We start from the raw sequence: 24,676 nt of genomic DNA on the forward strand, positions 1-24,676 counted from the left end.
TTTAAAATCAATCGATTAACTTAAGAATTCATGAGAACCCATAAAGAATAGTTTTAAATTGATAAAATTTAGTCAAAGAATTAATTTGAACCGGTTGATTTTTTGTTTTTAAAATTTATAAACAAGAATCAATAATAAAAAAAAAACCCATATATACAATTTTTAATATTTATTCTTTATTTTTTTTCTTATACAAAAACATGTGATACGACAATTTTATATAATTAAAAAAATATTATGTTTTAATTTATTAATATTTTATATTAATTTATCATTTCATAATATATTAAATAATATGTTTATTTATCGTCGGTTCAACTGCGTTTAAATTATTAAATTGTAAATCAATACTTTTATTCACTCAATTACCAATCTATTCCTGAAAACATTGTTCAAAACTAAATGTTAATAATTTATTTCTATCTTCTACCTTACATGAGTAATAAGATAAGGCAATTAAAATTGCTGACAATATGAGTCCGGGAAAAAACCAACTATCAAAATTGGCTCATATATATTAAAATCAACTAAAATATATTATATTCGTGTGTATTAAGTGAAAGGAATAATTATTAAATAAAATAACATATAACAGTTCGATCTAATAAAATGGAGGATAGTAGTTCATTATTCTATATGTTAAGATCCAAATTAACAGCTTAATTATTTAAGAATATTCCATATCACGTGTTCAAAGAATAACGATTTGTTCTCATGGTATGAGACGAGACGAGTGTGTAAAATAAACGGAAAAATAAAAAAAAATGCAATAAATAAATTTTTAAAATAGAAATACTAAAAATACGTGATAAAATCATAATTGAACATTCAGTCTTGCTTATAATTTTACTTTAACAAATTTTATTTAATTAAAACACGAAAATATTATTATTTTCATTTCTTTTTTTTTTTTTGGAATTTCTTAGCTAAAATATTTTTAAGACAGTAAATAACATTGTTTTTCTCATTTTAATAATTCCATGAACGTGGTGAGAAGATGGGGAAGGGAGCATGTGATGTGTCCCACTCCCACTCACTATTTATGAATTAAATACCAAATACCAATGGCAGTGTCCTCATGACCACTTTGATGCGATGATGGCAACCACAACACTCTCTCTCTCGTTCCTCTTTCTCCTCTCCCTCTGCTTCGCCGCAACCGTTAGATCTGTATGAACACGCACACTCTGTCTCTCTCTCTCACCCTCAGATCCGGCATTGCTAGTGCAGCACTTCTTCCTCTTAAAATAACAAAACTCATAAATCTGATTTGATTTGCAGGACCCTGAATCTGAATGCGTCTACACAGCCTACGTTAGAACGGGTTCCATAATGAAGGGTGGAACGGACTCCAAGATCGGTCTCAAACTATACGACCAGTACGGTTACTACATCTACATCAAAAACCTCGTCACATGGGGCGGTTTGATGGGTAACGGTTACAACTACTTCGAACGTGGCAACCTCGACATTTTCAGTGGAAGAGGACCCTGTCTTAACGGACCCGTTTGTGCCGTTAACGTCACTTCTGACGGTTCCGGTTCCCATCACGGTTGGTACTGTAACTACGTTCAGGTCACCACCACTGGGCCCCACCAATCCTGCGCCCAGCAAGAGTTCACCCTCGAGCAGTGGCTCGCTCTCGACACTTCCCCTTACCAGCTTTGGGCCGCTAGGAACTACTGCCGTCACAACTTGGACCAGGCCCGGCCCATCTCCCAACCTGTTACTGACCCCGCCCAATCCGGATCTGGCTTCTCTATTTTGGATGCCCGCCCGTGACTTTAATCGGTTCGCGGGTTAATCACCCCTTTTTTCTTTCTAGTTTCCAATAAGAATAAACTGTCACTTTATCCCTCAACTTCTTTTTCTATTATTCATTTTAGCTTTTAACGTTTTTAGAAATTAGCATTACACTTTTAATTATAAAATGATGCTATTCTGATGTGGTCCCTTATGATTCTTACGGGTTTTTAATTTTTAAAATTAAAAAAAATAATATCAATGGAGATAGATAGTCTCTTTTTACATGGTTTAAAAACCCACTGCCTTGTATGCGTATTGTTTATTTATTAAATTAATTTATAATGACTTTTTTTAATATACTTTGAGTGTGCCTCTTTATTATACAATTATAACTATAAACATTTATATTACTTACTCATCCATTGGAGTTAAAAATATACTCTTCACTGTTAAAAGTACTTAAATTATGAATTATTTCCCTCTAATTTATATATAATTCATCTTATTAAAATTAAAAATAATATTTACAATAAGACCAAAAATTTATTTGAGAACATTAAATTTAATTTTATCTCAATTTTAGTGAATATTTTATAAAACAAGTAAGATTAATTAAATACTTAAGAATAACAAAATTAGCACACTAAGCTAAGTAAAAAACCACGAATCCAAAAATCATGCTAGAATTTAATTTTTAATCTATTTTTAATAATTCAAAACAAACCTTTATTAATAATATCCTAAACTGTTCTACCTCCTACTAAATAAGCCTTTTTTTGTCTGAATTTAATTTTAAAAGGCTGAAGTTTTAGACATCAAACTTGATGTATTTCGAAAAAGAATTTGCGTTATACTTCGGCTTGTCTGGATTGCACTCTTGTCTTATATTCTTTTAAAACTTATAATTTTTTAACAATTATAATTAATCAAATCTATTGACGTAATGAATAACCCTTTTATATAACATGATATTATATTTATTTCAAAATATTTAGCATATATATTATAAAACATACTTAGATTATATATATATATATATATATATATATATATATATATATGTATAAGCTAATAAGAGAGGCAAAATGTCTAAACAAAAAGACCTTATTGTCCAAGCACCACAAGCATCTAAACAAAGAAAGGAGAAAAGGGAAGCAAGAGGAGTATCAAAGCATTCAATTGGAGTACATCCATTCACTCCAAGCTTAAGAAGCCAATCATCACATTGATTTACTTCTATACAAATGTAACTAAACCTAACAAATCTAATTTATTTCAACAACTCTCTAATATTAGACAATAAGACAGCAAAAAGATGAAAGTTAGGTTGAACGTTTAGAACAAAGAATAAAGCCTCTTTAGAGTTTTCTTCTATCCAAATACTCTGAAAACATAACCCAAAGTTCAGTAGCTAAAGGAAAACAAGGAGAGATACGGCCAAAGAAATCTGCAATAAAACTACTGCTACCATCCCTAATAAGACCACCACATCCTGCAACCTGATGATGATATGGGACTGAGTCATCCACATTAAGCTTGTAATGACCAAGGCTAGGAGGGATCCACTAGACATGAACCTGCTGAACAAGCAAACCAGAACCAGACTTGTTACTAATTTTGAACACACAATTAAAATAATTCATATTACAATTTATTTGTTGAACTAGATAATTAGGCAAAACAGAAGCCTACTGAAAAACAAATTTATTTCTATCTAACCAAATGTACCAGATCACATACCCAAAGATCCTACTCCAATTAGGAACAAAATGAGAATGATTAGCTAAATTTTGGTTAAGCCAATTATATAGGCTACTACTAAAGAAATTAGCCCAATGTTCAGGAAAAATAAAATGTTCCCAAACTTGTTTTGCATAAAAACAATCCCGAAGGACATGAATGATGGATTCAAATTCCTCACCACACCTAAGACAGATGGGAGAAGTAGTCATTCCTCTGTTATATCTCTCCTGATTGGTAAGGTAAGCAATCTGCCATGGCCTATTTTCCATAAAAATAAATTGACTTTAGGAGGACCTTTCCACCCCCAAATCGACTTAAAAACATTAGAACAAGGTTCAAGCCTAAAGGATATATCGAATAAAAGATCATAAACAGACTTAAGAGAGGTGTCATTATTAGACAAATTTCAGAAAAATAGATCTTTACCCTTAGATCTGGATGGGGATTTATATACAACTTATTAAATATACAATTGCTCAGGCAGGCAAGGCTCTAATTTTATCCCACTGTCAAGACCCATGGGTAAAAAACAAGGCCACAAGGGTGTCTAGATCTATAGCAGAAATAGGGAATAGAAAGTAAGTAGAAAGCGGTTTAAAATCCAGAATTCATATATCAGTTCAGAACTTAATGTAACACCCTAAATTTTGGTAATATTAATTATTATTATATATATATATATATATATATATATTCATATGTGTGTTGATTTATTTGAAAATGATGTTTTATGTGTATTAATTACATGGATATGTGTATGTATGACTAGTTGGACTGAAATGGGTTAAGTGCCTAAGTTCAGGGCGAGATACTGGGCTGTTCTCGCTACAGCGAGAGGATTCTCACTGTAGCGAGAAAGCCCTAGGAGGAAGGACCAGAAGTGTCGTCTTCTCGTTGTAGCGACAAAGCAACAATTTTGGGTGCATTTCTGGGTGCAGTCTCACTGTAGCGAGAGAGTCTCGCTGTAGCAAGATTCTGCAGAAACCTGGTTGCGACATATTCTTACTCGTGGTGATTAACATGTTCTTTATGTTATGGACTTTGACGTTGGTTGTGACCAGGTTGTCGACACAACTTACATCTTTGTCGTAGTTGTGACTCGACCCAATCTATTTCATTCCTAATTCGAGTAGCCTTTGATTGTCCTTTACCTCGTGCTCTTTCTACATTTGGTACTAACTTTCATTCATTATTTTGTAAAATATTATTTTCATTTTCAAGATGCCACCACTGAGATGAGTATGCGTTCACAACATACTGTAAAGTATAAACAACACAAATTGCAAAAAGTCTATACTCATATGAGCACAAATAGCTATGACATGTGAGCATGGATATTGGAATGCCTTAAATTTTACGCATTCACAATAACATGTGGATAATATGACCGCCCCTTATGACCGCTCCTTTGTGTCACTGGATTAAAAGCTTTCTCAACCTCAAACCTTATTCTTTGTATGTCATACCACCGAACTTGATGTGAAGATGCTTCTTGTTGATTTTTGTTTCATAGCTTCTATTAATTTCTGACAATATCTTCCTCCATTGTTAACCTTATTCATTGCGGTTTCACCATGCTTCACAAAATATTCTACCAATTGTGCATACGTAGCTTTCACCAAGGCAGTAATAGGGAGATTTCTTGCCCCTTTCAAAACTTTATTTACTGATTCAAACAAATTAGTAGTCATGTGTCCATAATGACGTTCTTCATCATCATAAGCCAACCTTCACTTTTTCTTTGATATATTATCTATCCAAATATGAATTTCAGGTGATTGTGATTGAAACATATTAAGCCTATTTTCAAATATTTGCTTCGATGGTGTATATCCTACATTTAACAAAAAATGGTAGAATGTAAAGGATAAATATTCAAAATACATTAAAACTTAAACAAATCAAATGTTTAAATACATACCTAATTTAATTAGTTTATTCTTCAACATGATATTTTTGAATCGTTGATTGAAATTGCTTGCAATGTGATGAATGCAATAAACATGATAAGCATTTGGAGGTTGCCAACCAAAATGTGGGTTAGAGACTGCACCTTTTTATACTTTGATGTTGATAAAAAAAAAATTAAACAGAGCCTTGCCTTATTTGTCACATTTATACAAATCATGGCTAGGAACCATTCCCATGCAAATAAGGTTTCTCCTTCCACAATAGGAAGCACACAGTTGTTTCCATCTTCATTCGTAGCAATTAGCAAAATTTGTCGGTACTTACCATACAAAAATATTCCATCTACCTGTATTATACGCTTACAAAACTTAAAAGCTTTATGACATTGCTTGAACGACCAATACAACCGATGAAAAACTCGATATCTATTATTCACAATGTGACCTCAACATAATCATTTGTTTCAATTTTATATACAGATCCAGGAGCATGTACTCTAACTACCTTGGCAATGTAGCATAAGATTCGTCTCAATCACCAAATATAGTAACTATTGCTTTTTGTTTTGCTTTCCATACATTCTTGTACGAAATTGAATATCCAAATTGACCACTAATTCTCTCTTGAATTAACGAAATAGACATTGATGGTTCTTGTTTCACTATACTTGCATCTCATATAATAAGGGAGTTTTTCAATTTGTAGGGAAATATTATATGTAATACGATAAAATTTAGTATATTTTTTCTATTTTAAAATAATAAAATTTAATATAAGATTTGACATACTAAGAATGCATGAGCAAATAAATTTAGAATCTAACTTTTGGTGGTATTGAGATATTGAAGCATGTATGCACGTATGGGCACCACACCACTTTGTAATTTTTCACTTGTCTTCATTTTTTGACAATGATGCTCGAACTTTCTAGGGACATCCACTATTGTGATTGACACACTTCACTACATATGTTGTTACTTTTGACTCCACCACACAAAAAAAGTTTGATATTTCCTTATGACATAATGGTTTATAGTCATTCTTACATCTTTTTTAGTGTCAAATAGTTGTCCAACATATAATGCATCTCCTTCTTTCCATGATTGCGAGTCATTCATACCAAGAAAATCTAATTATTGATCAGGGTGTTCCCAATTAATATGACTATAATGTGGTGTTATATTTCAAAAAGGCAATGTAGTTTCTGTATTATAATAATTCATCCATCAAATTTACACCCCCATTAACGATTTATATATTACTACAGATATGAGTTATGAAAATCTATATTTTAAATCACTATCTAAAATCATACCTCCATGGTGTTGTTGCGTTGAGCTAACTCTTACAATACCCTCCATATTGATCATTGAATCAAAATTACCATCTGTCTCAGTATCAGAAAAATTATTTAATAAAATATCTTCTTCATATTCATTATCTCCATATGTAGATCCTACATTATAAGTTTATATTATTAATAGTATTTGCAGCATCAATTTTAAAAATTTAAAATTATTAAAATCATATTACCTTCTCTTGTTGCATAATCATTGTCATCGCTTATATTAATATGTGAGAGTAATAAATTTACTTCTAACGGACAAGCCACAACATAAGATGTTTCACCGACCGCAACATCCATATATATCTCAACTACATTCCTATAATGTGGTTGTTAACGCGTACTTATTATGCAATCTATGTCTTCATCATAACATACATTCAAAGTTGTATAGTATCGACAATTTTTTCCAACTAAAATTCATGAAAATAATCTATAAATTACGTGACAACTAGATAATTTTGATTTTGTATGGATCTTCCTTTTAAACATCTCAAGTGTGATTTCACGTTCTATCTTAATTATTTTTTTTCCCCTTCAAAAATTATACCCTCATTTTTTTCATATATTTTACCATTTGAATATAATATAACAATAATTTCATTCATCCTGCATTAAAAATAATTGATCATCATAATAATTTATAATATAACGAAATTATATTTAAAAGTTCATTTGTAATTACAAATATGTAAATATTTAATTTTTAACATTATATTTTATCTGCCTTATTTTCAAACATAACAAAAAAAATTAAATTACAACATTAACACTTAAAAATTATCATAATACAAAATAAAAATTATTCTTCAAAATAAAAAATCTTAATAGCCAATAAAAATAAAGTATATATTTGTAATGCTTAAAACCTAACCTAATTGCTATACTATTAGGGATGACAATGGGTAAAGTACCCGATGGGCACCGGCAAAATTTACCCACAATAGGTAGGGTATTTACCCGCTATACGAGTATGGATATGAGTGTAGGTAAAAACTCTCAAATTTTAATGGGGGATGGGTGCAGGTATGGGTATCTAAGTACCCACCCCGCCCCATACCCGCATATATATATATGCTTGAACTTTATTTTATAATTATGCATTGAATTTTTGTATTATTATATTACTTATGTGAAGTTATATAAGATTAATATTAAAATATATTTAATAATAAAGTAAACCAAAAAATTTATTTTAGTTTATATTTTTAATGAAAAAATTTATTTACTATTTTATATCATTTAATTAGGCTAATACAATTTAATTATTACATAGTTAATATGAGATTGACTTTTTTTAAAATATTATTTATATATAACACACATAAAATATTTTTTACACAAATATTTTTGTTAATAAAATTATATTGATGTTTAAATCATAAAGTGAATGATAAATAATAAATATATTGTAAATATTTTATAAATTTTACAATCACCTACTATTATTGTAAACTTATTATTTATTAATAATATTTAAATTTTATTTTTATATTTTAATTTAAATAATATTTTTCTATGCAACATATGTATTACAAGCACAACTATAATCTATTGAATCTAAATAATATTATTTTTACTATTTATTCACGTTCAAATAAGTTTTTGAAAAGACATAAATATAAAAAAATTATTGTTAATTTTTATTTGTTAATTTTTTCAGATAAAAAAGTATAATTTTTTTAATATACACGTATATTTCTTTATTATAAAATTTTATTGTAACTATTTATCTTTTATTCAAATTCTTTCTTTTAAAATTTATATACATTATAAATATTTAATTCATTAAAATAATTTTTCAAAAATTTCTATTTTTGATAAAATACTTTCGTATACTATATGAGTTAAAAATACTAGTATTAATTAATATATATATATATATATATATATTAATTAAATCTATTATTTTTCTTATAATTTTAAATTCAAAAGTTAAAAACAATATTATATGTATCCACTTTCTGTTATTAGTATTAAACTTCTCTACTCTAACTCTATTCTCATTCTCAATGTCTGTCTCATTAAAACCTAATAACTATGAAATATTATTTATTAGAGTTAGTTGTCAATGTCGTCACAAGAGGTCACCAAGTGATTCCACATGAAGGGACAACCATTGTACATATCTATTTCGTTGTCGCTCTAACATTACCAATCGATCAAATCTCACACAAGATAGGGTTATCACTGACAAATAACTTATGTGTTTAGTTTCGCTTATTGTTTCTAAGAATTTTAGTTTAGAAAATTATTATATTAAGATACATTTAACATTTATGATCTTTGAATATTTGTTTTTATCTATATTTGTACCTTGTTCGGCAACTACATATTAAATTTTTGTATTATTATGCTATTTAGGTGAAGTTATATAAACATATTTTTCTTTATAAATATTTTTTTCTCAAACAAGCGCGGGTAATGGGTACAAGATGGGTATGCAGGTACCCAGAGGGTACGAGTACGGAGATTAATATTCATACCCACGCGGGTATGGGACCGGATACGAGTATTTTTTTAAAACGCGGGTATGGGGATGGGTACTATAGTACCCTACCCATTGCCATCCCTATCCACTGTTGCTATTTCTTTCCTAGCTCCACAGTTGTTATTTCTTTCCCATTTCCACGGTTATTGTGGTCAGTTTTTGTATTTACAGACATTTAAATTTGGACAAAAGGATGTATCAAAATTTTTATTTAGCGGTAACATTAAAATCGGCTCCTATTGGACGACATTAGAGTCGTCTCTGATCTAGACGCTACTTAAATCGTTCCAAATATGGATGACACAAGTTTATGGCGCGACACATGTCATTATCTCATAAGTGTCAGCTTCTAATGGGATGACACTCTCATAGCTTAACATGTCATCACGTGTGTCGTCCCTGTTTTGGACGACTTTCATGCCACGTGGCCTATCCACCCCAGATCGAGAATTTGTTTCAATGCAACCTTATTTTGGTAATTTTTTTCTCAAAAAGGCAAAAAAGCCTCATGTTGAAGAGTAAGATTTTCAATAAGCATCTAAATGATGTTGATCTTTAGAATTGCAATCCATATATTGGAACTCATGTGAATCATCACCATCTCCATTCTTTATTGTATCTAACATATTAACAGGGTCTTTGTTAAGAGGCTTATCATAAGGTACCACCCTACCTATATTGGTCCAATTCTGTTGGTAATTAAGCCTTATGAGCTCTTGTATAGAATTACTACCTTTGGAATTCCTATTAATTTCCTGCTAAAATTGATTCATTAAAAAATAGATATCTGTTTTAGTAAAATTTTCAGGATTTTGGTCCCCATCTTCACCTCTTCCTAAGTCCTCAGCTTGGGGGTACTTAGTTTTTCTCCCTCTATCCTATCCTATTTTGGAACAATTTTTCTTTACTAGACTTTTTGGATATGCTACCTAGCTTAGAACCCACTATATTTTTAGTGTTACTTTTCAAGGTTCGATAGTTGTTGTTTTGGTTGAGGGAACCCTGGCTATTATTTTTTAATTTGGGGAGGACAAGTTCAAAGTGACCTTCTACATAGGGGTCAGTTTGAGAATTTTCCAACTTAAGATTATCATAAATATCTTCCTTATGTAGGACATTAATAGTGTTATTCAAAACATCAAATCTAGATCCTGTAGGAGATTCCTTACCTCTCCTATATAGACTGGAATTGTTAGTGTTCGTAAATTGCCCATCTTTTTTCCTAATAGGCTTTTTAGCTAACATCTATGGACCAATTTTGCTCTGGTCCTTTATTTGACTATCCTCATGTTCTGTCTAACTACTAACCTTGGATTAGCTTACTTGTTTATTATGTTCAGTCTCTTCCCTAATCCCAGAATGGCTAGTTGACTGATCTATGACCATATTCTATTGACCTGGCTTAGTATTCTCATTACAAATTTCAACCCTATGCCCATATTTTTCATAGTGAAAACATATCAAATGAAAACTCTCATATTCCACTTTAAATTCCTGGCCAAGGGCTCTAAAAGATGGCACTAATTTCCTATTTAGGTCTAATTCTACATAGATCCTAGCAAACTTACCTCTAGATATTAGGGAAGTGTGAGGATCTATTTTTAACATAGAACCTAAGCAAAGACCTAACCTGCCAGAGGAATTTTTCATTATAAAATTCTAGGGAAAGATTAGGGACACGCACCCAAACTGCTATTTTCCTAAGGCTATAATTTTGGGGCCTAAATAAAGGCCTCCATCTTTGAACTATAAGATAGTGGTCCAAGATTAGTCAAGGACTCTCAAAAAGGGCAATTTTATAATCTTCAAGATTTTCAAATTTAACTAGAAAAAAATCATTATTTAGATCTAAGATTTTTAGGTTACCATTCTTGCCCCAAATATTGTTCAACTTTTGATTAAGGAAATTAAAACTAATATTTTTCCCTAACAGTTTCACAATCAGAGTAAATTTTCATGGATTGTACCAAAGTTCATAATCTTCTAGGTGTATTTTAATTTCTGGGCAGAGGTTCTGAGCCTCATGCGCCTCTATTTCTTGATTATCTAAATCTTGAAGAATATTTAAGTCTTCTAAAACTGATTTTAAAATCTCAGCATCATTAAAACCTAGATCTATATCATAACCAGCCATAACCTTTTCTTTGTAAAATATGCAAGATGGAGATTTAGGAAAAGATGACACCTGATTTCCAAACTCTTGGTCTTGATTCTTTTCTTTACAAAGTAGTTCGACCATATCCATAGTGTTTTCTACATTTATTTTAACCTTTTTTGTGTTCTTTGCCATCAGATCTACTTCTTCCTTAGACTATGTCTCCTTATCAAGCAGATCCATTTTCCTTCCCTACCCTCGATTTAGTTCAACATATATATTATAAAATATACTTAGATTTTATATTTTTTAAAACTATAATTTAACTACAGAGAATATTATGATTAACATATTATGCTCGTAGATAAATTATCTTATCCCGTATATTATTAGAACTTAATTGAGTTAAGTCTAAATCTTAATAAATTACCCTATTAAAATTTGAAGTCAAATAAAAATAAAAATAAATGTCGGAAATAAGCTATAATACCTCTCACGTAGACAATATCCATATATCTTGTGTTTTAGACATTAGTTGTGTTAAAAATATCTCTGTCGTGACCAGTGAATTCTATGTTGGATATTAGTCCTTTCAAAATTAAGTTTTTACAGTCCTTAATTTAAATTTATTAGTCCTTTGTTAGTAGTCCTTACCGTTCCCACCTAAAAAGGCAGAATCCTAAGTGGCAATCAATCGAATGATTTCAGCTCTCTGTTTTCTAATTTGATTAGCTCAAATTCAATTCATTTCTTTTAATTGAGAGCTGAAGGAATCAGCACACAGATAGGACAACAACATTCTTTCACATACATTGTCAGTTGAATGTAATCATTCATATATATGGCAGCCTAGCTATATTATGATTCAATCATCCGTATCTGAACTAAATTCTGAATCTGCATCAGCTTGCAACTCAAAAGGTCTCATCCTATTTGTATTGGCTTCCAATGGAGGTAGCCCATCATCATCGCTGGCGTCCATCTCATTCTCTTGTTGGGCAGTAGTTCTTTCATATGAATCATCTACCATTGCAGACTTAAAATTTTCAAGCCTGTATGGAAGAAATGATTGGAAAAAAGTGAATATTTGATACCTTGGATATGGAGATGCGATCATATATCCAAGTTCGATATAGAAACTGAATATATGATTACTTAAGGGAACCCAAAGCAAGTAAATATAATATAAATCAAAGCTAGAAACAATAACACACCAATCCGGAGATTTCTGTAGTGCTCGAACTTGTTCAAAGAAAAGAACTTGAGAAACAAGACAAGCAACCTTGCTACCCGATTCAAGGGCTTTTTCCTTTCCACTTTCATCAATAACAACGAAGCTCCCTGCACCATTGAGAAAATAATTTTCAAAATGATGCTCAGTTCAATTCAATTCTTTGGCAGATGGGTTGGAGTAACATAAAATATAAATGAATAGACGGTTTCTTTAGCCAATTCCCTGATCAGATCATGCAAATAACACAATCAATTTTCAAGCAGTACACACAACAATTATGTTCAAGTTTGATGATCACAGATTGTTTGACAAAACAGTTTGGTAGAGTTGACATGGCTTCTAAATAAATATTTTCATAACCTATATCAACAAATTCATAATTAGCTAAGAATTTTCTAATTTGTGAAGAACGAAGCAGAGCAGAGGTTTGAGTGAAAAAAGCTAGCTAGCTTTCACTATAAGCTCAGATAGAAAATCAACAATGGTAACACTGAATCATTTGGTCACCTGGACAAAGACATAATACCATTTTCAGTAAAGCATTTAGTTTTTTGTTTTCAAAAAGTAGCAAATAGAAAATAACATATATTAACATTTAAATTAAAACAAGAAGTATTGACGTGCATTTTAAATAGGACAAACCTCGTTTAATCCACATGCTTTTCTGAAATTTAGCAGGGAATAGAGCTAAGGATTTCTCACCACAGGCATCCATGACCTGCAGACATAAAAAATGGAAACATAAATAAGAAGCTATATACACAAGTAACACAGTCCCTGTTGCAAAAAGGAATATGCTGTTTACATTAAGTAACCTAATTTTAACAGAATTAGCATAGTCTTGTTTTCATTTTCCATCTCTACTTTTTCTGAAATTTAGCAATAGAGATATTGATTTCTTACCACATGCATCCATAACCTTCAGACATCACTATGGAAACACAGTAATGGGTTGTTTAATTAAATAGCCAAATTTTATTTTATTTTTTTCATGCCTTTAAAACAACCACTATATTTTTCTCCCAGTACATTTTTTTGTTCTATTTTCTTTCTTGGAAGCTGATAAAAACACTGGCAATCCTTGCAATATCATTGGAAACAATTTGCTTTTTAAGTAATCAAAAGTACCAAACTACCAATTTTTTGTTTACTACTAGGGTAGCACTTAAAACCATTGTAATGTAATTTTACTCTTCTTTAGTAGATGCAAACTTTCAAAAAATATTCATTGATTTATATCTCTATTGAAATTTGCAAGCTTCACCTCAGTTGTCTTGTCATATTTCTCAGTACAAAATAAAAGGGCAAAGATGGAAGGCATAGAACTAGGAAAGCAGTACCTCAATGAGATTGGAGCCTCGAAGAGACACCACCTGCATGATGCTTTGCCCATCTTGCAGGGTTACATGTTTTTCCTCTGTTGCCCTCTTCAAATTCTTCCTTCCACCTCTCATGGCCACCTGAAACCCTAATTTTCTAGTTGTCAAGGTTTCTCGCTGAACTCTGCATATCACCATTCACAAATGGCAGCTTAACAGACTAACCAAGAAAAGATAAACAGACAGAAAGATAGAGGAAAATGTGCTAAATCAATATTATATATTCCATTCAACCATGCATGTTCAGAAGCATCTATAAGCTTAGGTTTCAAATGGCAGTACATTATTTCAACCATCAAAAGGGATAAAAGACTTAAAGCCGAAGCCCCAGTGATACAATAAGATTCACATCCATCAAAAGGGATAAAAGACTTAAAGCTGAAGCCCCAGTGATACAATAAAATTCACATCAAAATAATGTACCGACAGCAACACTTCCAACAAAAAACTTTGATAGAGCGCCATTAGATTCAGGTGGCGTGCCCAAACTAGGAGCTGAGGCAACACCTGGTTTTGATGCAGTTGACAATTTCTTTCGTGAAGCTAGATGTGAAGGTGTCTGCAGAATTATGTAATGCAGAGAAGGGTAACATACGAAGCCAAATTGGAAATGAGTATTACCAAATCAACAACCTATATAGTTCCCACATATATAATTAGTTTAGTAAATTGCATAAATTGTATTTTTACATCAAGAACAAGTGTTTAAACAACACCTCATCAAATTAGTACAATAGCAACAAGAGTGGTATTGGCAATTTGGCATCAGTGTTGAGGTATATCAGTAAATAAATTCAATGACCATGATGCTATAAACAAGTGAAATATCAAAGATGCATATTAATACGTTCCCAAGCAACAAATATAAAAGTGAAACAGAGAATTGAAGAAGAAAATAGACTTTGATCCTGTATTAATGACAAAAGAAGAAATACATCAAGAAGGATGACTCCTTACTTCCCTAAGCAATGCTCCTAACAGAGAAACCACTAAGTTTCCTCTACCCAAGATATCAGAAAAACAGCACACCTTCCACAAACTCACATCATTCCCTAAATAACAGAAAGATATCCCACTCTCTTTCCTCTAACTGCCAGCACCCCCTTCTTTCATGCCACATCAGCTCCTTCTCTTTTCTTCCGTGAGTACACTAACAATTTCTTAGGGAATGACTTTGTCTCATGGGCCAATGGCTCAATAGGACCAATCTGAAATTGGGCTCTATCACATATAAATTACACCATTGCTGCTACAATGTTGTTAGTTAGAAACAGTAATTCAAAATATAATACAAAGATATCAAATGCGCCAACAGACTAGATGTTCCTTTAATTGAAATATGTTTTGAAACTTCATGCAACATGGCAACAGTGGGCATACAAGCAGGCAAGAGTGACAGTTACATCATGACGGTATAAAGTACTCTTCCTGCTTCAAACATTCTAAATGGTCAAGGATCTTGTACAATTTGTGCTGTGCATTTCTTTCTTTGGTAAATACCACAGTACTACATGCTGGAAATATTGTACTTTTCCTACTTTGTAGCATAACTATCTACATCTGAGCATAACCAGCCATTGAGTATGTTCACTCAAATTTTAGAACAAGCCTATATCCATGCTATGCATCATTTAGCAGCAAGAGACTCCATCATAATTTTGTTGATAAACACTTCTAATATATTCTCTTAATCCCAATTTGCATATCAGCAAGAGTGGTATTGGCATCAGTGTTGAGGTATATCAGTAAATAAATTCACTGATCATGATGCTATAAACAAGTGAAATATCAAAGATGCATATAAATTACACCATTGCTGCTACAATGTTGTTAGTTAGAAACAGTAATTCAAAATATAATACAAAGATATCAATTGCACCAACAGACTAGATGTTCCTTTTATTGAAATATGTTTTGAAACTTCATAGCAACATGGCAACAGTGGGCATACAAGCAGGCAAGACCACAAGAGTGACGGTTCCATCATGATGGTATAAAGTACTCTTATTGCTTCAAACATTCTAAATTGTCAAGGATCTTGTACAATTTGTGCTGTGCATTTCTTTCTTTAGTGAAAACCACAGTACTACATGCTTGAAATATTGTACTTTTCCTACTTTTTAGCATAACTATCTACATCTGAGCATAACGAGCCATTGAGTATGTTCACTCAAATTTTAGAACAAGCCTATATCCATGCTATGCATCATTTAGCAGCAAGAGACTCCATCATAATTTTGTTGATAAACACTTCTAATATATTCTCTTAATCCCAATTTGCATATCAGCATCTTGCTTTTATGTTGGGAGTTACATCAACAACTATGATCAGGAATGAACATGGAGCAAAACCTACAAAAGCCAACTAAGTCTGCACTAAACAGAAAATGTAGAAGACAAGAACACAGAAAACAGAAAGTGGAGAGACAACATAGATGTTACTCAAGTGCATGATTCCAAACTATCCAGAGAATAATACATCACAAGGGATACTCCTAATAGCAATTTTAACACCCCTCACGAATACAACCTTGTGAGTTACAAAGTCGTTTGTCTCTATAAATTATAACCATTTCCTTCTTCAAGAACAAGGAGGTTGAAGCAATATTTAGGGGAAAAAATCTTACTCAGAGGCAACGATATACAGTCACAGTTTGAAACTTAAGGTTTAGCTTTTCCCCAAACCGAAGAAAATCAGCCAGGCAGTAGTAAAAACAAGGAGGAGGAAGCTTAAGAGTTTGTAAACTTATTATGTTGCGAATCATAAAGATATTTTGGTCATCTCTATCATTTTTGGGGCATCGGTTTCTGACGCAGTTAAGTTGTTTGTGTTGCCTAGGATTTTATCTATGCCAATTAGTGGCAGGTTATTTAATTTAGGCTTCAACTTTAGGATTGACTAATTCATTGATGCATATAATATAATCCCAAGTTTTCTAATAGAAGTACAATCAAGCAATTCCATTAAAAAACAATCTATGCTTCATAAAACCTGCTATTGAAAAGGATGAAATAAACAATGCCAACAAACTATGGAAGTAGAAGAAATAAACAAAGGTACCTGATTTATAAAATGTCTTCTAAGCGTTGATCGAGATGATATTTCGAAAATGGACCTGCGATAGGCACAAGGAAGCATCAAAAGAGCAGTTAGAGGAATGAAAAAGATTCGAATTAAAAAAAAAAAGGAAAAGAAAAAGGAACATTCATTTAGATTTTAGAGTTAGAGAGGGATAGAGGGATACCTTCGGAACATGGCAGTGTGAGAGTAGATGGTTGGTTGGTTCAGAATGAGTGATGGAGTGGAATGGATCCACTGAATGCTTCCCCGATTGCGGTGATGGTGTCCCTTGTAGCCTACAAGCTTCAACTCCAATTTTCTTTTCTTTTCTTTTTTCAAAGACGAATTGCAACCTTAATTTCTCTCTCAAACGCACAATGCCAGCAGGGGTGTTTCTGTAATCTTCACTTTTAATGCAAATTTTGCTTTATTTATAGAATAATATATATATTTTTCTTTATCAAACCTAAATGCATCCCTCACATTACATTTAACCTAGGATAACCTTTTGTTAATACATAAATTGCTAAGAAACTAAAATTATTAATTATTGATGATAAACTTCGTGAACGTTAAGACATGCTCAATAAATATGGTAAAATTCATTATTTAGAAGCTGTTTTAAGTCCAATTCCATTTTCTTTTCCTACGATTATTTAATTGTTTATTATAATTTTTTCATCTTGTAAGCTATATAATATAATCCTTTTAAATTAACACAAAAATTTATCTAAATGAATTATTTTATGATTTTGTAATAATTTTTTATTTAATATATCGTATAATGTATATAATGGAACATTAATCAACAACTTCACTACTTCAATAGCCGATTCGATCTAAAAAACATTAATATTTATTGGTATAGTAATAAAATGGTTTAACATTAAATTAAAATTAGTTTGGAACTAAATTAAAAAAAATTCAATATCATGTTTTTTTAATTAAATGGAACATAATGTTTTATTAACTGTCTTTTTATAAATTACTTCTGAGCAATTTTTATAATTTTATTAATTTAAATTTTTTATTGAAAATATAAATTTTTAAGAATTTAATTTAAATATATTAATAGTATAATATTTTTAGAATTAATGAAATTATAAATTATTATATTAATGAAAATATTAAATTTTATAATATTAATATAAAAATTCATATTAGAGATCATTCTAATTAAATTATCAAAGTTAGTCTCATAAATTAATATGACGAATATCGATACTCTCATTAGAATGACCGAACTGCCACACTGGGTACTTTAGGGGGGAAAAACGAAGAAAATATATAAACCTAAATGTCAAATGTAAAAGGGAAAGCAGGGAGTATTAAGAACAGAACAGCGAGCAAGATACCGTAGCTGTGAACGATTTCAGGTTCGTCCGCTTTCGCAGAAAATGGGTAATAACAGACAAAGGAAATTCAGAACTCATCGCGCTCAATCAAGTCGACGCCACCAACACTCACTGTAACTTTTTTCCCAACACTATCAACTCTTTCGATTTTAGTTTTGTTTTTCTTTTGATTTCCTATTTACGCTATGTAATTCTACTTCAGAGAGGACGATTCTCAAAGCTCTGTTACAGGTGCTCCTCGATTGCTCCCTCTTCTCTTCAATTTCCTTACATGTTTCATACTTATTTTTTTTTCTCTGCATCATCCTGTTTCTAACTGCAGAAGCTGGTGAGGGTGAAGAGGAGGTGGAGCTCACGGAACCTAAAATAAAGCTTGCAATGTGGGTATGCATATAATCCTTTTAATATTTTTAATTTAACTGGGATTTATTGCTATCCATTATTTATTATTTGTCATTGGGGAAAAAAAAAAAAAGATATTGACGAAGGCTAGTGCATTTTTATTTTTATTTTTCGCAAAATATTTGAATTTCTGTGTAAACTCAAAACGCTTCAATGTTTGTTTGAATGGGAACATGGTACACATCAGAGGGTGATACTGATGACTTTATGCAATTATAAATGTCATCACTGAATTCAGATATAAGATTTGCATGCCATGTAATGTAATTTTGTATTTTGGATGTAATTGGTTTCTGCTGATGTTTACTCAGGATTTCGGGCAATGCGATGCCAAACGTTGCACAGGACGCAAGCTTTCCAGACTGGGCTTGCTAAAAGTAAATATTTGTTCTCTTTTTTCTTTATTCTCTGATTACTTTTTGCATATAATCAGGCATATATACATATATTTACATATATAAGCATAAACATAAATATATAAGTATGCATGCATATATCTTGTATCTGAGTTAATTAGATGTTAACTGTTAAGTGTCATTGTCATGATTTGGTTAGCTTTTTCATTGGCACTTAAAATAATTGACAATTTATAAAAGGATAATTCTCAAATCAAAGGCAAAACGATTATAAATGCTAGGGGTGGCAGAAAAGTTGTTGCTTGAAGTTAGTTGCATAATGTTGGAAGATCATATTAGATATTGAATCCCTGTATTTGGCACTTTATTTGAAGTTCTTTTGATGGACATATCCTGGTATATCTGAAAGCTCCAAATGGAATATTGCACTAGAGATTCTTGAAAGGATCAAGGTGATATAGTAAAAGAGGAAGACCATATCATGATTGAAATATAGAAGCATTTCCTAAAATATAACTTCACTAAGATGAACTATCCTTTTAGAATTCTGACTTTAAAATAGGGAGAAACATTGATGGCAAAAAAACTTGAAAGAGAAGTTTTTTCTTAAATTACTGAGTGAGTAGAGATCTAGAATTTTTTTCATAATGCCCCAAGTACGTTGATCTGTGGTAATTACCTGCCTTATTGGTCCATCAAAATATCCAAGCATCTGCGGACGAAACTTAAATAAACTGAATAAGAACCATTTGATCATATTCTTATTGTTGCTTAATTCTTGTAAGACTAACAATTAAAGTTAATGAATGGTGAGGGTATGAAGTCTTACACTGGTGTAAGCCAATTCTTCTGTGTGTGTGTGTGCATATTTTGTAAACAAAAAAAAAAAAAACACACTGCATTAGCTCCACATTGTTATGGTTGATGCAGTACTCTGAAGGTATAATTCCATTATTTAAAAATGGTTAATATGTCAATAATCTTGATTTGTTTGGTTTTATACAGGAGTTACGTGTGAGTAATGGTTTTGGGGGCATTGTTTTAAGGTACTTGGTTGGAAACTATCTTTCTTCACACTTTATGTCTGAAGAATATGTTACTTTTTCCTGAATACGGTTTTACCTTGATATTACATAACATTTCAACTGGTTCAAGAATTTTATCAACTAGTTATTTGGGCATGGATTAGAACTGTAGGAAATGCTCTTGGGTTCTGCCTCTATTAGTCGTGTGGTTATTAACCTATCTTTTCCTTTCCATATAATTTGCTTTGTCAAAGTTGCCGCTGCCCTAAATTTAGTATTTAGTTATTGTGCTTTTGTCAGATAATAAATGATTGGAATCAATCATTGAAAGCAGTCATTTATTTTGGCTATTAGACTGGCAGAGGAGCTTGATTGAACTGTAGGAAGCTGGGTTTATCCCATATATGAGTCTTCATTAGTAGTGTTGTTAATGCACTTGTAGCAGTTATTAGTCCCTTATAACATTGCATTCTCTTTTGACTGTTAAGTAGTATATAATGCAAGCTTCTGTGTTCACCAAATAGTGATTACTGATTTATTGTAATTCTATTTTGACAGTCCTGTTGGAAATCAATGTGTGTCAAGAGAAGATCACTCTTTAATCCAAAAGAAAGGATTGGCTGTTGTGGATTGTTCATGGGCACGCTTAGATGAAGTGCCTTTCGTGAGGCTGCGCTGTACTGCTCCTCGCCTCTGTATGAACTTTGCCACTGACAAGAATATTTTAAAATTGTTTTATATTCTTCATTTTACATGCTTGTTTGTTTATACAGTGTTCAAATATATTAGTGTATGAAAACGCCCATGCTTCACTCAAGTACTATCACAGTTGTCCGTGATGCTTAAAAAATCTTTATAGTAATTTAATATTTTTGCCTTGTTTTAAGGTTGCTTCTATTGACACAGAATGTAATAATTAGTTCATAATATTTTCTTTTTATTGCAGTGCCATGGCTTGTAGCAGCAAATCCAGTAAATTATGGTCGGCCATGTCAGCTGTCTTGTGTAGAGGCATTATCTGCTGCTTTGACAATATGGTACCAAAATGGCCTTGTCTATGGTGGATGGATGGATGATATTTTTTTTTTCTTTGTTTGGCATGTTCTATAATTTATTCAACATCCTTCACCCCCCAAAAAATAAAAGAAATTGTAACTGAAGTTTGGTATCTGGAATGTTTTTATTTTGGCTCATTTGCTACTAGACTACCATTGCTAGAGATGTACATGATGGTGCTATCTCCGATGCTGTTTGTAAATGGAACCATTACAAACATTCAAATAAAAAAATTAGGTCTGAACTAATTGACTTTGCAGTTTGCAGCACGTATAATTTACTGTTAACTTGCTTTGTAGTTTATTTTGATCTGGTAAATATTAAATTTATAATATAGAAGGTTATCCGTTTTGCAATTCTATATGGTTTAGGTTCTTTGGTGTGATTTTGCAGTGGGGAAGAAGAAACAGCAAATTTATTGCTTGGCAAGTTCAAATGGGGTCACGCTTTTATGTCTCTTAATGGGTATGATATTCATTTATATGATTTTGTTAATGAGATTATTTTCACTTCTGATACTTATGAGGGCAAAAGTTTAAAACATCAACATGGCATTTATTTTTCCCCTCTCATCAAATGAGAAAAGCAACAGGGTACTCAGAGCTTCTCTTGATTTCTTTCAAACCCTGGAATTTGATTCTAAAAATATTATCCTTAACTTACAACGTAGTTGTCTCTTTGTCCTTTCTGAAGCTTATGTCATCCCTTTTAAGCTGAGTGTAATACTTAGGTGGGCATGACTTGCACATGAATACTACTATAAAACCTGTCTTTCTATGTAACCTTGAACAGATTTTTTGTAAAAAGTAATTTGGGATATCCGTTTCATCAATTATTTTAACTGTGTAAAGTGTTAGAATTGATTATGCATGTGTGAATACTTGTTAGGAGGAGGGAAAGATAGTCAGCAACAGTTAGAGTGTTAGTTAGTTAGAGGGGTTAAATATAAATTAGGAGGGTGTGAGGGAAGGGATGTCATTCTGTATTTCATCAATTGTAAACTGAGGATTAGCGCTGGGTGAAAAGGGAAACCATTTGTTGAGGGGAAAACCTTGGAGGAGAGATCTATAGCCTTTGTTCTGTTCTTTTGCAATCATGAAAAATAATCTTCTTTTCTTCCCTCTATTTTCTAATCTGGGTTTCTAACAGTACTGCTTGGCTGTGATTATTAGGATGTAAACTAGCATGTCATTTGCTGCTAATTAGTTCTTTGATTATTCTTGCCATTGATTGCATTCAAGCTATAATTAGTTCCTTGATTATTCTTGTTTCTATATAATATACTACAGTGAATTCAAGGGATTTGTAAGGAAATACAAATTCATTCTAATTGTTTTGTTTCCATGAGATACATAACTAACATGATTCCATTAATTTCATTATCAACTACATGTGACTTCATAGACTTTTCTATATTCACAACTTTCTATTAATCAAGGCAGGGAATTACTGAAGGCCTACTCCAATTGCCAAAATAGCGCTGATATTATTTCTGTTCAAAATGCATGGCTGTCTCAGGAGAGTCAGATTCGAAGGGCTCCTACTGATAATGAAGGTATGTATTGATTTAATATCTGTTTTTTGTATACATTGGAGAGCTTAACTAATTAATCTCCCATAGAGGGTAAACCTCCGTGCAATAATAATCTTGTTCCCTTAACCTGTTGTGGTCATGAGTTCTTTCTAGTCATGGAAACAGCCTTCCACCCATGGGATAAGGCTGTGTACATCTGACTCTCCAGATCACATAGTAGTAGAAGCCTTATGTAATGAAGTGCCTTTATTGAGACTTGAATTTAATATTTAATTTTTCTGGCTGTTTTTATCTTTTTCATGTGGGTTGCTGCTTTGGCACGACTGTAAGGTTACTTGGGTTGTGACTTGAGCTGTACTTTTTGGAAACAGCCTCTCTGGTTGTGGCAGCCTTGTACATTAGGCACTAGGCTGCCTTTCTTTTACCTTCCGCTTCAGTTTGGCAGTTTTTCTTAGCCTTTTACTCTTATTTGTTTAACATACTCTAGTATCTGTGTATTTAGCAAGGAAGGTATGCCGTGGATCTACTTTGGTTGATCCAAATGTGAGAACTAATGGTATCGCTAATGCATACATGTCCCCTGTGGTCTTAACCTTTTACTCCTCCATTATCTCTCATTTTTCTGAATTTTGTTCTGTACGGGTGTTGCATAATATCAACTTTTTAAAGGCAGATTGAGCAGAAAGCTATATCTTGTCAGTTGTCAATGTGTAGTTATTATTGGTTCTTCAAAAGTGGCACATAAAGCCATGAATATGCTTCAGATTTGTTTTAAGTATACTTCAGGTGCTGAATTTTATTGTGTCACAAAGAAAAGATTGTTACTTATATATACCTCTAATATATTGAGAATTTATCCTAACATGTTTTTCTATTTTCTACTGTTGCATGAACAGTTGCGACACTTGAAAGTGAGGATAAAATTCAAAACTCTTCCGATTCTGAAGATGGGCTTCCGCCTCTTGAAAAGAACATGAATCATTTGCACATAGTCAATAGCGATGAGGAGAGTGAGTAAACGAGTCTTAAATATCTAGCGCAAGATATTTTCTCAAGCCAAAGTAATTTGGAGATGTTAGTAATGCATAATTGCTTAGTGGCAAAGCTTTTTCGGTTAACAAAGATGTGTATTATTATCATCGGGTGGCGCATAGTTCCTAATTCTATCTTCTATTTCCATTTATAAAATATTTAAATAGGAACACGTTATCGAGTTTTAGCAGGTAGTAAGGTATACATTTTCTCATTAGGTTCTGAATGTGTGATTTTTCATCATCGTAGTTTCTAGTGTGCAGGCTGCAAGAGTTCTATCCTGCTGCTCTAAATTTTACAACAGAAATAAAAATTGAAAATACATTAGTATTTAAATTACACGATAAATATTCAAATTATAGATAAATAGATGAAAACCTTATGTCAAAGTATATTATTAATATATAAATGATGGGCAAATATATACGTTGCATGTGGTTGAAATGTGTACAAGAAATTGTACAGTAAAATTTCACTTTCCCATGAACAAACTAATGCTATTGGAAAATGTTTTAAACACTGAATCAGAAAGTTCTATTGGTTTTACAACCTAAATTTAGAGGAAAAGAATGAGAAAAATGGGATATATCCTGTATAACTTACAAAACAATTATAATGACATTTTTTAATATACTTTGAGTGCGCCTCTTTATTACACAATTATAACTATGAACATTAATATTGCTTACTCACCCATAGGAGTTAAAAATATATTCTTCACTGCTAAAAGGACTTAAATTATGAATTATTCCCCTCTAATTTAAATATAATTTATCTTATTAAAATTAAAAATAGTATTTACAATAAGATCAAAAATTTATTTGAGAACATTAAATTTAATTTTATCTCAATTTTAGTGAGTATTTTATCAAAACAAGTAAGATTAATTAAATACTTAAGAATAACAAAAT

General features: G+C 31.7%; 3 protein-coding genes and 1 long non-coding RNA gene across 4 annotated transcripts; 2 read left to right on the top strand and 2 right to left on the bottom strand.

Annotated features, from left to right (window-relative positions):
• Nucleotides 1–1,055: 1,055 nt before the first annotated feature.
• On the top strand, nt 1,056–1,782 carry LOC113871569 (PLAT domain-containing protein 3-like). Its single transcript, XM_027508659.1, has 2 exons — nt 1,056–1,170; nt 1,282–1,782. Exons 1-2 carry the CDS (start codon nt 1,096–1,098, stop codon nt 1,780–1,782), a joined length of 576 nt encoding a protein of 191 aa, XP_027364460.1. The 5' UTR covers nt 1,056–1,095.
• A 10,342-nt stretch (nt 1,783–12,124) lies between these two features.
• LOC113873524 (probable RNA-binding protein EIF1AD) lies at nt 12,125–14,064 on the bottom strand. Its single transcript, XM_027511679.1, has 4 exons — nt 13,906–14,064; nt 13,208–13,283; nt 12,546–12,672; nt 12,125–12,383 (listed from the first exon to the last, which is right to left on the bottom strand). Exons 1-4 carry the CDS (start codon nt 14,017–14,019, stop codon nt 12,197–12,199), a joined length of 504 nt encoding a protein of 167 aa, XP_027367480.1. The 5' UTR covers nt 14,020–14,064; the 3' UTR covers nt 12,125–12,196.
• Nucleotides 14,065–14,476: 412 nt separating this feature from the next.
• On the bottom strand, nt 14,477–17,365 carry LOC113873861. Its single transcript, XR_003505967.1, has 3 exons — nt 17,190–17,365; nt 17,006–17,060; nt 14,477–14,503 (listed from the first exon to the last, which is right to left on the bottom strand). It is a non-coding gene; the product is annotated as an uncharacterized LOC113873861 (long non-coding RNA).
• Nucleotides 17,366–18,312: 947 nt separating this feature from the next.
• On the top strand, nt 18,313–24,097 carry LOC113872878 (ribosome biogenesis protein TSR3 homolog). The gene is made up of 10 exons (XM_027510750.1): nt 18,313–18,473; nt 18,563–18,591; nt 18,683–18,744; nt 19,074–19,139; nt 20,124–20,164; nt 20,702–20,838; nt 21,090–21,180; nt 21,593–21,664; nt 22,642–22,754; nt 23,630–24,097. The coding sequence occupies exons 1-10, from the start codon at nt 18,403–18,405 to the stop codon at nt 23,749–23,751; spliced, it is 804 nt and encodes a 267-aa protein (XP_027366551.1). The 5' UTR covers nt 18,313–18,402; the 3' UTR covers nt 23,752–24,097.
• Nucleotides 24,098–24,676: the final 579 nt, after the last annotated feature.

Source organism: Abrus precatorius, unplaced genomic scaffold (genome assembly GCF_003935025.1).
Source record: "Abrus precatorius isolate BTA unplaced genomic scaffold, Abrus_2018 Scaffold7, whole genome shotgun sequence".
NCBI lineage: Eukaryota > Viridiplantae > Streptophyta > Magnoliopsida > Fabales > Fabaceae > Abrus > Abrus precatorius.